This window comes from Panthera pardus, unplaced genomic scaffold, assembly GCF_024362965.1.
Source record: "Panthera pardus isolate Hobbes unplaced genomic scaffold, ASM2436296v1 HiC_scaffold_17, whole genome shotgun sequence".
Classification (NCBI taxonomy): Eukaryota; Metazoa; Chordata; class Mammalia; order Carnivora; family Felidae; genus Panthera; species Panthera pardus.
In genome coordinates this window covers 15,865,210-15,878,167 of record NW_026526732.1, presented here as the reverse complement: position 1 = coordinate 15,878,167, position 12,958 = coordinate 15,865,210, and the positions used below count along the sequence as shown (strand labels likewise).

Sequence of the window (12,958 nt, the reverse complement as noted above, 5' to 3'; positions counted from 1 at the left end):
ATTGAACGACAATCTTTTAGATGCTTTCTCAAAGACTGACTCATTTTTAAAACGGTTCCAATTTAGGGAGGAGCGTGGAGGAAGAAGGACTCTTGATTTGGGGGCCGTGAGTTCAAGCTGCATGTTGGATAGAGAGATGATAAATAAACTTCAAAAAACTAAAACGATCCCATTTTCACCTAACATAGCAACCCCCAGATGGATGGTTCCAGCAATGGTATATTCTCGAGCACAAGGTCCCTATGTTATATAAAGAAGGATGCTTTGGTAACTTCCAGAAGATACAGTCTCTGAGTTTAAATTCTGTCCAGTGGGTCTTATTCCTGAATACCACACTTTGTATTTTTACCAACTGCTTCTGCCCTTGAAGTGTCAGTATAGTGTGATAGTAACAATGTATGCCGTTCTTTTTGGTGAAGAGCAACATATAGGAGGTTTAGTTAATCGAATGAACTGCTTTCACCTGTCTTAACATGGACACCAGAGTTTAGAGACAGACAAGCACAAGGCGGTTATCCTGCTGTATCAGTTTCCGAGGGCCGCCCCAACAAAATAGTACAGAACAGGTGGCTTAAACAGAAATTTATTTTCTCACAACTCTCGAGGCTGTGAAGTCCCAAGTTCAAGGTGTCAGCAGGTTCAGTTTCCCCGAGGCCTCTCCTTGGCTCTCCTTGTGGCTGTGTTCAGTCTTTCCCCTATGTATGCACAGCCCTGGCTTCGGTGTGTCCTCATGCTTTTTATAAGGATGCCGTCAGGTTGGATTTGGCCCATGACAGGGATCTCTCTCTAAATTAATCACCTCCCTAAATACAGGCCGCATTCTGCTATGCTGGGGGTTTCAGGCTTTAACTGTGCAGAGGGCACAGTTCAGCCCCCGAACACCTGCCTGCATGATCTGCAAAATCTGGTTTAGTGGCCTTGGTGAAAGGGAACTTGGAGGTGGTCTAGACCAGGCTTCTGCCCCGCCCCCCCATACAGGCGGCTCTTCTGCTTAAACCTGCTCTTCTCTGTTCCCAGGACTGCCTTCTGGAACTACATAGAACGGACTCACCTCCTTTTTCCACATGGGAGCCCTCTAAGTATTTGAAAACATTTATCCTGTCTTTCCTTTAATCTTTTCTTCTCTAGGCAAAACATTTCCAGAGAAAATAAGCCGTCTCACGTTTAAAGAAAAATGCCAGTGCTTATATATTTCGAGTATGCATGTGCTTGATGGAAACTTGCCAAGCACAACTGGGTTTCAATTTAAATATTCCTGCTTTTTGGGGCGCCTGGGTGGCTCAGTTAAGCGTCCGACTTCGACTTAGGTCACGATCTCGCGGTCCGTGAGTTCGAGCCCCGCGTCGGGCTCTGGGCTGATGGCTCGGAGCCTGGAGCCTGCTTCGGATTCTGTGTCTCCCTGTCTCTCTGCCCCTCCCCCGTTCATGCTCGGTCTCTCCTTGTCTCAAAAATAAATAAACGTTAAAAAATTAAAAATAAATAAATAAAAATAAATATTCCTGCTTTTGAAGAAGAGTTTATTTCTCAGCTTCTTTCTTTCTTTATTTTTTTAATGTTTTTATTTATTTTTGAGACAGAGAGACAGAGCATGAGCAGGGGAGGGGCAGAGAGAGAGGGAGACACAGAATCCGAAGCAGGCTCCAGGCTCCGGGCAGCACAGAGCCCGACACGGGGCTCGAACTCACAGACCGTGAGATCATGACGTGAGCCGAAGTCGGACACTCCACCGACTGAGCCACCCAGGTGCCCCTCAGCCTCTTGAAAACGTGAGAACTTGGTTTGCTTTATACCAAGAATGATGTACTGAAAGAATTGCTTGGAGTGGAGACAAGTACATTGATGGAGAAGCAAATGAAGGAGGCTCCTTACCAAGGATGTTGCTAAATGAACTAAAGCCAAATAGAGGGAAGAAAATGTCAGTATACTTTGATGTATTTCTAATGTTGGAATTAAAGTCACTCTTTGGCCTTCACTCATCGTGATCATAAGCACACAGCCTTGCATGACTTGATGCAGTAGCTGAAGATGACAGTAAGATGACCTCCACTTAGTTCCAAATCATTGCCTGTCACAAATGAATGAAAGATGCTTTAAGTTTGTACATTGGTGGCTTCCTGCAGAGCCACCAGCTAGTGGCCTCATTGTCTAAGCTCAGGGAATGAACTTTTTACAGAAGAGAAGCATTTTTCTCATGTGTGTCCAGTGTGAGCCTTAAACATCCACCCAGTCGTGTTAATTTCCATTCATGCACTCGAACATGCTAGGATTCTGTCAGTGTTGTCTTGATACGTGTATCACTGTTGGAATCTGCTTCTTAATCCCTCGGATGGCTCATGGTTTCTTAAAGTCTTCTGGAAATCTTGCAACAGTGGATCTCCATGTGAATCCATTTATCCAACAAGCTGGGTTCTTAGGAGTTCTTTCAGTCGAGAAACCCATGCCCTTCGCTTCTGGGAAATTATTTCATCCATTCCTCTCTTTTTCTTTGTTGTCTTTTTGGAATTACTCTTATTCAGATTTTAGACCTTCGAGAATGGTCCTAATCAAAACCTTTTTTTCCTATTATTTATCTCTTTGTATTTGGCTCTGTTTTCTGGGAAAATGTCTTAAGACTAGATTTAACTTTGTTATTTTTGTTTTTAATTTCTAAGAACTGATTTTTTTCCTAAACAATTCATTTTTGAAGTATCCTGTTTTTTCTTGGCTGCAATATCTCTCTGAGGATTTCTTTGAAAGTTTATTTCTCTGCATAGCCTCAGTCTCTTCCAAATTGCTTTTTTTTTGGTCTTTTTATAATAGGTGTTTTTGTTACATGTCTGATTCAGGGGCTGTTTTGTCATATTTAAAAATTGTTTAGGACTTGTGTTACTGGGACAACGTGGCCATCCCCGAAAGGTGATCTGGTTGATCTTAACATCGCTTTTCTTGGGCTGGTCAAATTGCCCCAAGAAGACTCTTGTTTTCTGGAGTGTTCAGTCTCCTCTTTGGAGCCTAGTAGGGGAGAGTCTGGGAGCGGTGTGCATAAACTCCACTTGCTTTTCAGGACAGTGGGCTTTGGTGTGCCTTTGAGTGTCTGTTCCCCCACCTCCCAGACTCAGGTGCACTCCAGTCACCTCTGGGGTAGATAAGTGAAGAGCGTCTGGCTATGCAGAATGTGGGAGGGGAGACCTAGGGTCTTTCTGTTTTAAATAAAAAATGACACGCATAACAAAATTTGCCAACCTTACCACTTTTAAGCACCCAGATCGGTGGCATTCAGTACCTTCCCGTGTACGGCCATCACCACTATCCATCTCCAAAACCGTTTTCATCTTGCAAAACTGAACTTCTGTACATTAAAAACTACTTCCGGGGTGCCTGAGTGGCTCAGTCGGTTGATCCACAGACTTCGGCTGAGGTCAGGATCGGGCTCTCAGCCCAGAGCCTGCTTTGAATTCTCCGTCTCCCTCGCTCTCTGCCCCTCCTACCCTCTCAAAACTAAATAAATGTTAAAAAAAAAATTTTTTTTAACCCCCTACAACTTCCTATTTCCCTCGCCCCCTGGCTCCTGAGCCGAAGCCGGACGCTCAACCAGCTGAGCCACCCAGGCGCCCCAGTCTGAGGCTTTTAAAGGCGATTTCTATAGCATAAGTTGAATTACTTTTTCCACTGATAGTTTAGGATGCAGGTATATTGAGGGGGTCAAACCAGTTACCACGTCAAATTTCTTACGTTTTCTGTCTTTTCCTGACCTTGAAGTTTATGCATTAAATCTTGGTGATCCAGGAGTATGTTTCTTGGAGGGAGTAGAAGTTAAACCTGCTGTCATCCAGAATTTACTCTTTATCTGAGCGGTAAATTTTACATTGACTTAAAAAAAAAAAAGCACATGCTTTTAACTGTCACACTCTAGATTTGTAAAAAAAGTCATCTTTGCAATTGTAATTCATGTGACTACATGATTAAATATATTTCTCCTGCAAATGTCAATTTTTGCTTTGCATTTATTTTTGAAGCCGGTCTAAATATACTAGTAAGTTGACCTTTTAGATGAAAACAAATCATTGAAAGCACTTTTTCATAATGTGCTTCATAAAGCACAACTTTCATAATGAAAGTTGGTGGGAAAAGTAATAGATTGAAACATTAACTCAAATATATTAACAAATTAAGAGACGATGGAAAAGACAGGTGTACCAACTAAATCCATCAATGGGAATTTAATTCTTTGCCACATTGAGGCCACCAGGAACTCATCTGTAGTCCAACCAAGTTAGATTTATTTAAGTGCTAAACCAAGGGAGGATTCCTGCATGGAAGTCTTTGTAATGGGGAAGTGGAAGGGCCTTGTTATAGGATCTGGGCTAATGCTAGATAATTCTAGGAGAGTGGAAAGGGTCAACTCTAAACTGGACCCTGAAGTAGTGAGGGCAGTTCTGTGATTGGGTGTCTTGTAATTTCTGTCCAGAAGGCTAGGAGATTAAAGCAGGATAGGATTGTCACTGGAAAAGTCGCAGAAAGAGGGGAACATTCAGTATTTTGTAGTTTCAGAGCTGTGCTGCAGCCACATAGCACTTGAACATTTTGCTAATCCTATTTGAGTTGTGCTTTGTGAGTGAAATACATACTGGGTTTCAAAGACTTAGTACAAAAAAAAAAAAAAAAAAAGGAATGTAAACTATCTCATTAGTAATTTGAGTACAGGTTGCCGTAATATTATGTTGATACTAGGTTAACCTCATTTTTTCAGATTCATTTTGATGCGGCTATTAGAAAATCGGAAGTTGTATATGTTGCTTGCTTGGGGATTCACACCATGATTCAGGAGGACAGATGCGGAATGCTAGTGGGCTCTGGGGGTGGGGGGGGGTAAATAACTATTATTGTTCCGAGTCTGCCTTCAGCTTGTCCCCCCTGGCCACCCCGCCCCCCCCTCCCCCCCAACCCCTTGATTCCTTTTGGTTAAGACTCCAGGCAAATTAAGATCCTCTCTGGAAAAGCGAGAGGAAAAGGTGCTCAGAATGATTACTTCTAGCACAAGATAATACTTCTCTTATTACCATGCATTTCTGAAAAACTGATGAAAAAGTAGCACTCTTGCCTTTCCAGAAATATTTTTCAAAGAATTCTTTAAAATGTGGCTTATCTGTATTAAAGACTATTTCTCAACCTTCTTTTCATTATCACCCCAGAAAGGAATGTTTTTAGATATTTTCCTAGTGCACCCCCTAAAATTTGAATAGCATAGATGAATTGTATATCGGTTTAGGTTATCTATCTATCTATCTATCTATCTATCTATCTATCTATGCCTCATATACACGTAGCCTCCTCCTCATGAACCAGTTTTCTTTCCATTGAAAGCAATATCACCCCTGTTGAGATGCATGGTTTAAAGTGATAAATATTAATAAATGTTAATAGCTAACATTTATTCTGCTTCTAAAATATACTCAATAGTGCTGGTGTTAACCTCAGAATAACATTACTTTGGGTGACATATTTATTCCCCCAATCAGTTGAAGCCCAGAGACTTAAATACTTTGCCGAAGACAGAGATATTCAGGCTTCAGATGAATCGAAGATTTGAACACAAGGCATTCAGGAAATAATTGATTCCTGTTCATGTATCCGACCAGATCTGGTAGTAAGGCACGTTTTTCTTACTTCATAATTTTTAAAAGAGCACACGGAAAATTTAATGTGCTTTTAGCTCGCTAATTTATATGTTCCAGTGGTTGGAGAGTTGAAGATCAGGATCATTTGGACCACTGTGCTTTTTTTAATAGAATATCAGAAGTACTCCTGGATTCAAGATCTGGGAGTGCTGGACCACCCTACCCTGTCCAACCCAGAGTCAGGCATCTAATATGCTCGCATTCTGACCATAAAAGCAACAAAGCTGTGGAAGATTTATAAAATGTAGGAAAATACTGAGATAGAGATTGCCCATAATTCCACTGTGGTTGGCTTTTATTGTTTTTCTTTCTGGGTTTTCTTCCTCAGCCTCAGGTACATATGCATTTTATTTTATCTTATTTCTTCTCTTTCTTTTCTTTTAATTCTTTTTGGTACATACGAATTTTAAAAAGCAAAATTGCGGGGCATCTGGATGGCTCTCTCCGTTAAGCATCTGACTCTCAATGTCTGCTCAGGTCATGATCTCAGGGTCAGGAGATTGAGCCCCAAGTGGGCTTAGGAGTCTCTCTCCCCCTCCCCCTCTGCCTTGTTCCCGCTCACGTCCGTGCTCTTTCTCTCAAAAATACATACGTAATAAAAAGCAAAATTGAGATTATATTCAATATATAGTTTATACCCTGCTTTTATCCTGAATAAAGGTGTGAACTTATATATTGATGTAGCCATTTTCCTTGTCATCAACTACTTCAAATATGTTGTTTTTGCCAAATATTCCACCGAAGGGATGAGATACACCATTTTCCTACTGGTAGGACACATCGGCTCTTTAAATATTGTACATCCCAAGCAGTCAACATTCTCAAACATAAATCTGTATCTCTCATTTGGTGTCTACAACATTCCCCTTGAGGAACTCTTCAGATTATTTGTTGAGGACTTTGAGTCAGAATAGCCATGTCTATATAAACATGTCCAATTCAGCTGGACCATAAGACTCAATTAGCTGGTATTTGTCTGGGTATATAGCATGGGGACAGAGCCCAGGAGAACCTACCCATCCTGCATGTGACTTGCTAATGTCATTGAGACCGTGTCTGTGTTCCTCTCTTTCTGCAATTTTGAGCTCATCCTTAGATGACCTCGAAGCCTTTTAGAGTTACAGTGGTGAACAACGCTCCCTTTGATTTCACCTGCCCTCTTCCAGCCATAGGAAAAAAGAAGCGACTTCTGGGTTGTTGGTTGATTCTCCTCCAAGTTACGGCCATCTTGGAAAGGCAGTGAAAGGGGGTGGGGAGACCTGGGTTTGGTGTCTATCTCCCCATTTCCCCGCGTTTCATATTTGGGTTTAATACTCAAGCCCTCTTGGAGGCAGTGAAGGAACGTGGTATCGGTGCTTGTTCTGGTGTATGCGCCCCTGTCCCCTCCCTCTCAGGAAAGAGAGGTGTCCTTATGGTGTCCTTCTACTGGCTGTTTGTCTGCTGGGCCTGCCCTCCCTCCCCCACTGCCCCCCAGACCGAGGCCTCTCGAGTTCCTGACCTGTGTCCCGGCTCTGTGTGATGTGCTCCTGTGCCGACCACTATTTCCACCTTTAATCCTCTCCGGCTTTGGCTTCTGATGCCGCTGTCTCCTTGATTGCCCCTAATCTCTGTCCCTACTCCATCCTTTTTCAGATTCCTCTTCCTCAGGGTTCCAGACCTTTCTTATTTTTCATTCCATTTTTTCATCCAGACGATCTCATAGTTTTCCTCGTCATCAGTTGCCTTCCCATCGCCTCATGGGCGTCTTTCAGTTAGTACATGATGTGACTAATGATGCCTTGCTCCTTATGGGCATCACTGTTTCCAGACTGTCTTCCTCCTTGGCATTGCTGCCCTGTTACCTATTTAAAATCACAGTTCAAATTGTGTCACCAGCTCTGCTCCAAAGCCTCCTCCTTGGAGCCTTCCAAACTAATAAAAAATTCTTAAAAAAAAAACAAACCAAAAACTTCAATCAGATATAATTCATATACCATGCAATTGGCCCATTTAGATTTCAGTGGGTTTTAGTAATATCCACAGATTGTACCACCAGCACCACCATGCATTTCAGAACATTTCCATCCTCTCCTAAAGAACCCCCAAACCTGTTAGCAGTCAGTCCCTCTCTCCCCACCTCCCTGGTTCTAGGCACCCATTAGTCCACTTTCTGTCAATTTGCCTATTCTGGATATTTCACATAAATGGAATTAGAGGCACCAGGTTGGCTCAGTCGGTTGTTGAGCGTCTGACTCTTGATCTTGCCTCAGGTCGTGATCCCAGGATTGTGGGATCGAGCCCCACGTCGGGCTCTGCACCGAGCACGGAGCCTGCTTGGGATTCTCCCTCTGCCTCTCTCCCCAGCTTGCATGCAACCCCCCCCCCCCCCCCCCCCGCCCCGCCAAGTAAAATAAATTAAGTAAATAAAAGTGAATTTATGTCAGTATGTGCTCTTTGGTGACTAGTTTCTTTCACTTAGCAATTTTTTCATTCTTTATCGGTGTAATAGCATGTATACTTAATTCCTTTCTTACTGCTGAATAACATGCTATTGTATGATACACCTAATTTAGTTTTCCATGCCTCAGTTGATGGATATTTAGGTTGCTTCTCGTTTGGGCTACTGTGAATAATGCTGTCATCAGTGTTCCTGTGCAAGTTTTTGTGTGGATGTAGTTTCTCTTGGGTATGTACCTAGGAGTAGAGTTGCTGGGTCACAATGGTAAATCTATGTTTAACATTGTGAACAATTGCTAGACTGTTTTCCAAAGCAGCTACACCATGTTACATTTCCGCTAGCAATGTAGGAAGGTTCTGATTTCTCCACACCTTGTTATTGTCTATCTTTTTGATTACAGCCCGCCTAGGGGGTGCAAATTGGATCTCGTGGTTTTGTTTGGCATTTTCCTAATGGCTGATGATGTTGAGTGTCTTTTCAGGCGCTCCCTGTGTATACATTTGTGTATGTACTTTAGAGAAATGTCTACGTAGATCCTTTTGCCCGTTTTTTTTTTTTTTTTTTTAATTGGGTTATTTGTTACAAAGCTATTAAGTTGTCATTCAAATTCAAAAGCCTCAGATATGTACTTCTTGTTCTCATTTCAGTTACCATCTCTGCCCCTTCCCTTGCATCGTTCTCGCCATGTGCTCTGAACTTGAAGCTATAAGGAACTCATCATTTACCAACTGTTATGTCCTTCTTGCCTTTGCTCGCGGCACTCCCTCTGCGTGGACTGTCTTCCTTTGCGCCCCCCTGGGAGGACTGGGAGGGCTGACCCCTTCACACATCCTGTGCTGGCAGAGGCTAGCTCGGATAGTTTCTGAAGTGAGCTACATTAGAGTGTGCCCACTTTGGCCTCCGGATGTGTCTGCCACCAGATGACCTCCCCAGGGCCAAGGATAATCTCTAATTGTATCCCTGGGTGCACAGCATAATTAACACAGAGCCAGAATGTGGCAAAGATTTGTTGAACAAACCATGCAGATTTGGGAAAACAGCTTTTCTGTCCTCTACCTATTTGTGATATGGTAAGTATCTTCCAGAACATAATTTGTGCTTTGGGTGATGGTCTCTTCCCCTATAATTTTGCTTTAATAAAAACAGGGAATGGAAGTGATGACAAAGGAAAAAGTTTGCTGCATTGTATACTGACCCTAGTTCTGATCTTTACTTCTGCTTTCATCCTGATTGATGACTTTTCTTTGTAAATGCAGACGCAGAGAGGCTTAGCCAGCAGCTGCCACACACGCCCTGTCCTTGGTTCCTCTTAGAGGTGGAGATCAAAGGAGAACTATCTGCTGAGAGTCAACAACTTGCCACCTTTCTTGCTCTGCTCTCTGCCTTGTGTTTTTTTTTTTTTTTTAACGTTTATTTATTTTTGAGACAGAGAGAAACAGAGCATGAACGGGGGAGGGGCAGAGAGAGAGGGAGACACAGAATCCGAAGCAGGCTCCAGGCTCCGAGCCATCAGCCCAGAGCCCGACGCGGGGCTCGAACTCACGGACTGCGAGATTGTGACCTGAGTCGAAGTCCGACGCTTAACCAACTGAGCCACCCAGGCGCCCCTGCCTTGTGGTTTTAACTACTTCTATAAGAATAGCAGATTAGACGTGTTAGTCTCTTTACCAGTGTCTTAAAAAGAAAAAGCTTAACAAAATTACACAGCAGTACATTTATCTTTTTTTTTAAATTTTTATTTATTTTTGAGAGGGGGGAAGGGCAGAGCTGGGGGTGGGTGGTAAACAGAGGATCTGAAGCGGGCTTTGCACTGACAGCAGCAAGCCTGATGTGGGGCTTGAACTCATGAACTGTGAGATACTTCTTGAACTGAAGTCAGACACACTCAACGGACTGAGCCCTGCCCCCCCCCCCCCCCCCCCCCCCCCCCCCCGTCGCCCCTCCATTTATCTTTGCAAGTGTTGTTTGGGGCCTTAAATTTGTAACTAGTGAAGTTTCCTCCAGTCCAGCTTGTGGAGCTTCTGGTGCCCGTCCTTCTGTTAGAAGTTAGACTTCCAGGAAGGAAAGGAGCTGGTAGCACAGTTAAGCAAGGTCAGAATCAACAAGACATACCCATAAGTGGGACATGTGTATTTCAGAGGTGGCAGATGATGGCCATGTGCTGTCCCCAACAGTTAGTGCTGAGTAGTGAGGTATTACTGAGACCATAGGTCCCCGAGGTAGTTGGGGCTCCTGGGACAGTTGAAGAAGTGGTGTGGGCTCCATGGGGGCGGGAGGGACGGGGGACACACTGTTGGGACTGATACACATGCTTAGGAAGGCTGTAGACCAGTCATTTAATGTAACAGACCACCAGTGCAGCCTCCAGAGTCTCTCTTGTCCATGATCTGTTACAGCCAGGACTCCCCAGGGCTGGGGCTGCAGGTGTAGGTGGGGAGAGGGGAGAAATACAGAGCTGCTGTGACCCGACCCCTTAACTGTGCACTCCAGAGGGACCGGACCGTTCTACCGGCAGTATTTCACGCACACCAGACTCTCAATATAATTGAAGCTATTTGTGAAGCCGAGTTGAGTCCTCTAGAGAAGATGAAAGGTTAGAAAGTGGCTTGCTTTGGGAATCAGATCCCAGCCGTTAGGACAAGGAGCTCATCACTCCCTGTTCCCACGGGCCCTTAACGGCCAGGCTGGGTGTTTGCTGGGATAGAAGAGAGAAGCCCGGTCAGTGGAGAGGCTGAAACTGATTTTGGTTAACAGGGCTTGATTGCTGGGAACGTTGCCGCCTTAACGCTGCTCAGTTTAGGCCTGACCCTGGTGTGTTGCGCCTCCTGGTGGCCAGAAGAAGCAACTAAGTTCCAGCCAGCGTCTCTGTGCTCAGCTTTTTCTCGACCCTTCTCCCCCACCCTTCTCTTTACTCTGCCCACTCTGGTCCACCCCAGGCCTCTCTCTGCCCCCCCCACCCAGTAATGAACAAGATCTGAGCTTCTCCGTCTGAAGGGAAGAGCAATAGTAAACTGTTCTTATGTTTGCCCAGGGGAAGAGCCTGTGGTAAAGGGGGCCAGGCAGGCAAGGCATGTGGTGATAAATAGTACAAGGGGGAAAAGGAGACGGCACAGCCAGGGAGCCTACACGGACCTACCCTAAACAGAAAATTGGCATAGAAAAGAGGGTCAGAATTGTAAGACTTGTTTATCACTTATCTTGTGTTTTTATGTAGCACATTCTAAAGTTTCAGGGGAAAAAAATGTTAAGAATTCAGGGCTGCCTGAAATTTTCAGAATTTTTAATGTAGGTTCTGACCGATTTCCATGCAGCATTGCTTGTATATTAGAGATAGGACAGTGTCTATATTTTGGAAGATGGCATAGTTTGATCTAAAAATTTAGTTAACTTATATCATAAATAAAATAAAATACAGACCTATTGCTCAAGTATTTGGGCTTTTTAAAAGTTGCCTCGAGGGGCGTGCCTGGGCGGCTCAGTTGGTTGAGCGTCCAACTTCAGCTCAGGTCACGATCTCACAGTTGGTGGGTTCAAGTCCCCCGCCCCCACCCCCACCCCGTCGGGCTCTGCGCTGTCAGCTCGGAGCCTGGAGCCTGCTTCCGATTCTGTGTCTCCCTCTTTCTCTGCCCCTCCCCTGCTCACACTCTGTCTCTGTCTCTCAAAAGTAAATAAAAAATTTTTTTTTTTTTAAAAGTTTCCTCGATCCAGTGTTGGGGACACAGAGTTTGCCTTGTAACCGCCCATCTCAAAGACCAAGAAATGGAACAACCGAGATCAGTGGCCATCCCCAGATCAGCGCACCTTGTGTGTGTCAAACATGGTGAAAATATGAAATATTCTAGGTGCTAAAAAGCAAACAGTGCTTTGCACCTCATCAGCCTTCACACAAACGAGGATACAGGACGTGCTGTAAAAACTGGCCGTAGGACGTAGTGTCTGTGCGGTTATTTGCTCTAAGTAAGGCTAAAAGCTGAGACACAGAAGTCGTAAATCAGCGCCAGGAATGAAATAACGGTTCTGATAAAATGTTGCTGACTCTGGGTTATGCATCCCAGCAACTTTTAAACCCTCCCCGGGTTGCTTTGCAGAGCCTCGCTGACCATTAACGGAGACCAGCGCGGGGAAGGGCTCCTCGCCTTTAAAGTGAAGCACGTGACGCTCGCGCTGTGCCGAGTCCCAGCGCGCGGGGGGGCGGGGCCGGGTCCCAGCCCCCCGCTGGGTGGGCGGCCGGGGGTGGGGCCTCCTATAATTAGCGGGCGCAATGCGCCCTCGGCGCCTTTCTGCCGCAGCTCCGAAGGCACCTTTCGCTGTCCCGGATCCTCTGAGGGTGGCTTGGCGGTTACTCCTTTCTGATCGCAGCGAGGCCGCACGGGGTTGGCAAGACCGCGTGGCGCGTCAGCGCACCGCCAGAGGCCGGCCAGGACCCGCTGTTCTCACCTGCGGGTGTGCTAGTAACTATGCTGGGCATCATCACCATCACAGGTAAGGCGGGAGCCGGGCCGTTGCGTTCTGCCCCCGTAGCAGGTGGAATAAGTGCGCCCTTCGCCTCTCACCTGCGTTTGGGTGGAGAGTTTCGAGGTCCGTGGCTGAACACACGGATGGGAAGGTCGGCAGACAGACACGAATGCCAATCAGAAGAGCATTCGCTCTCTGGCTCAGCAAGAACCCGACACACCCGGCGTTTTCCTTTCGCCTCGGCGGGAGTCTTCCTGTAGGTACTTAGGGGAGACTCTCAGTGTAGTTTTTCAGGGGCGGGAGAACAGCACCAGCTGAAGAGAGAGACGTGGTAGATGGGGGCGAATTGGAAAAATCGGTGTGAAAGCCTCTTGTAGCCATAAAATCTCTTGAAGCCATAAAAAAGTAA

General features: G+C 45.1%; 1 protein-coding gene across 2 annotated transcripts in view; it reads left to right on the top strand.

The window, feature by feature from the left end:
* The window catches only part of AKAP12 (A-kinase anchoring protein 12), a 100,476-nt gene that overhangs the window by 63,528 nt on the left and 23,990 nt on the right, over positions 1-12,958 (top strand). The window contains exon 1 of one of the 2 annotated variants that reach the window (XM_019431744.2): positions 12,364-12,576. The exons of the other annotated variant lie outside the window; for it this stretch is intronic. Within the exon in view, the coding sequence (XP_019287289.2) occupies positions 12,552-12,576 (25 nt within the window). The 5' untranslated portion in view covers positions 12,364-12,551. Of the gene's footprint in view, positions 1-12,363; positions 12,577-12,958 lie in introns of those variants that run through there. 2 annotated transcript variants of the gene reach the window in all.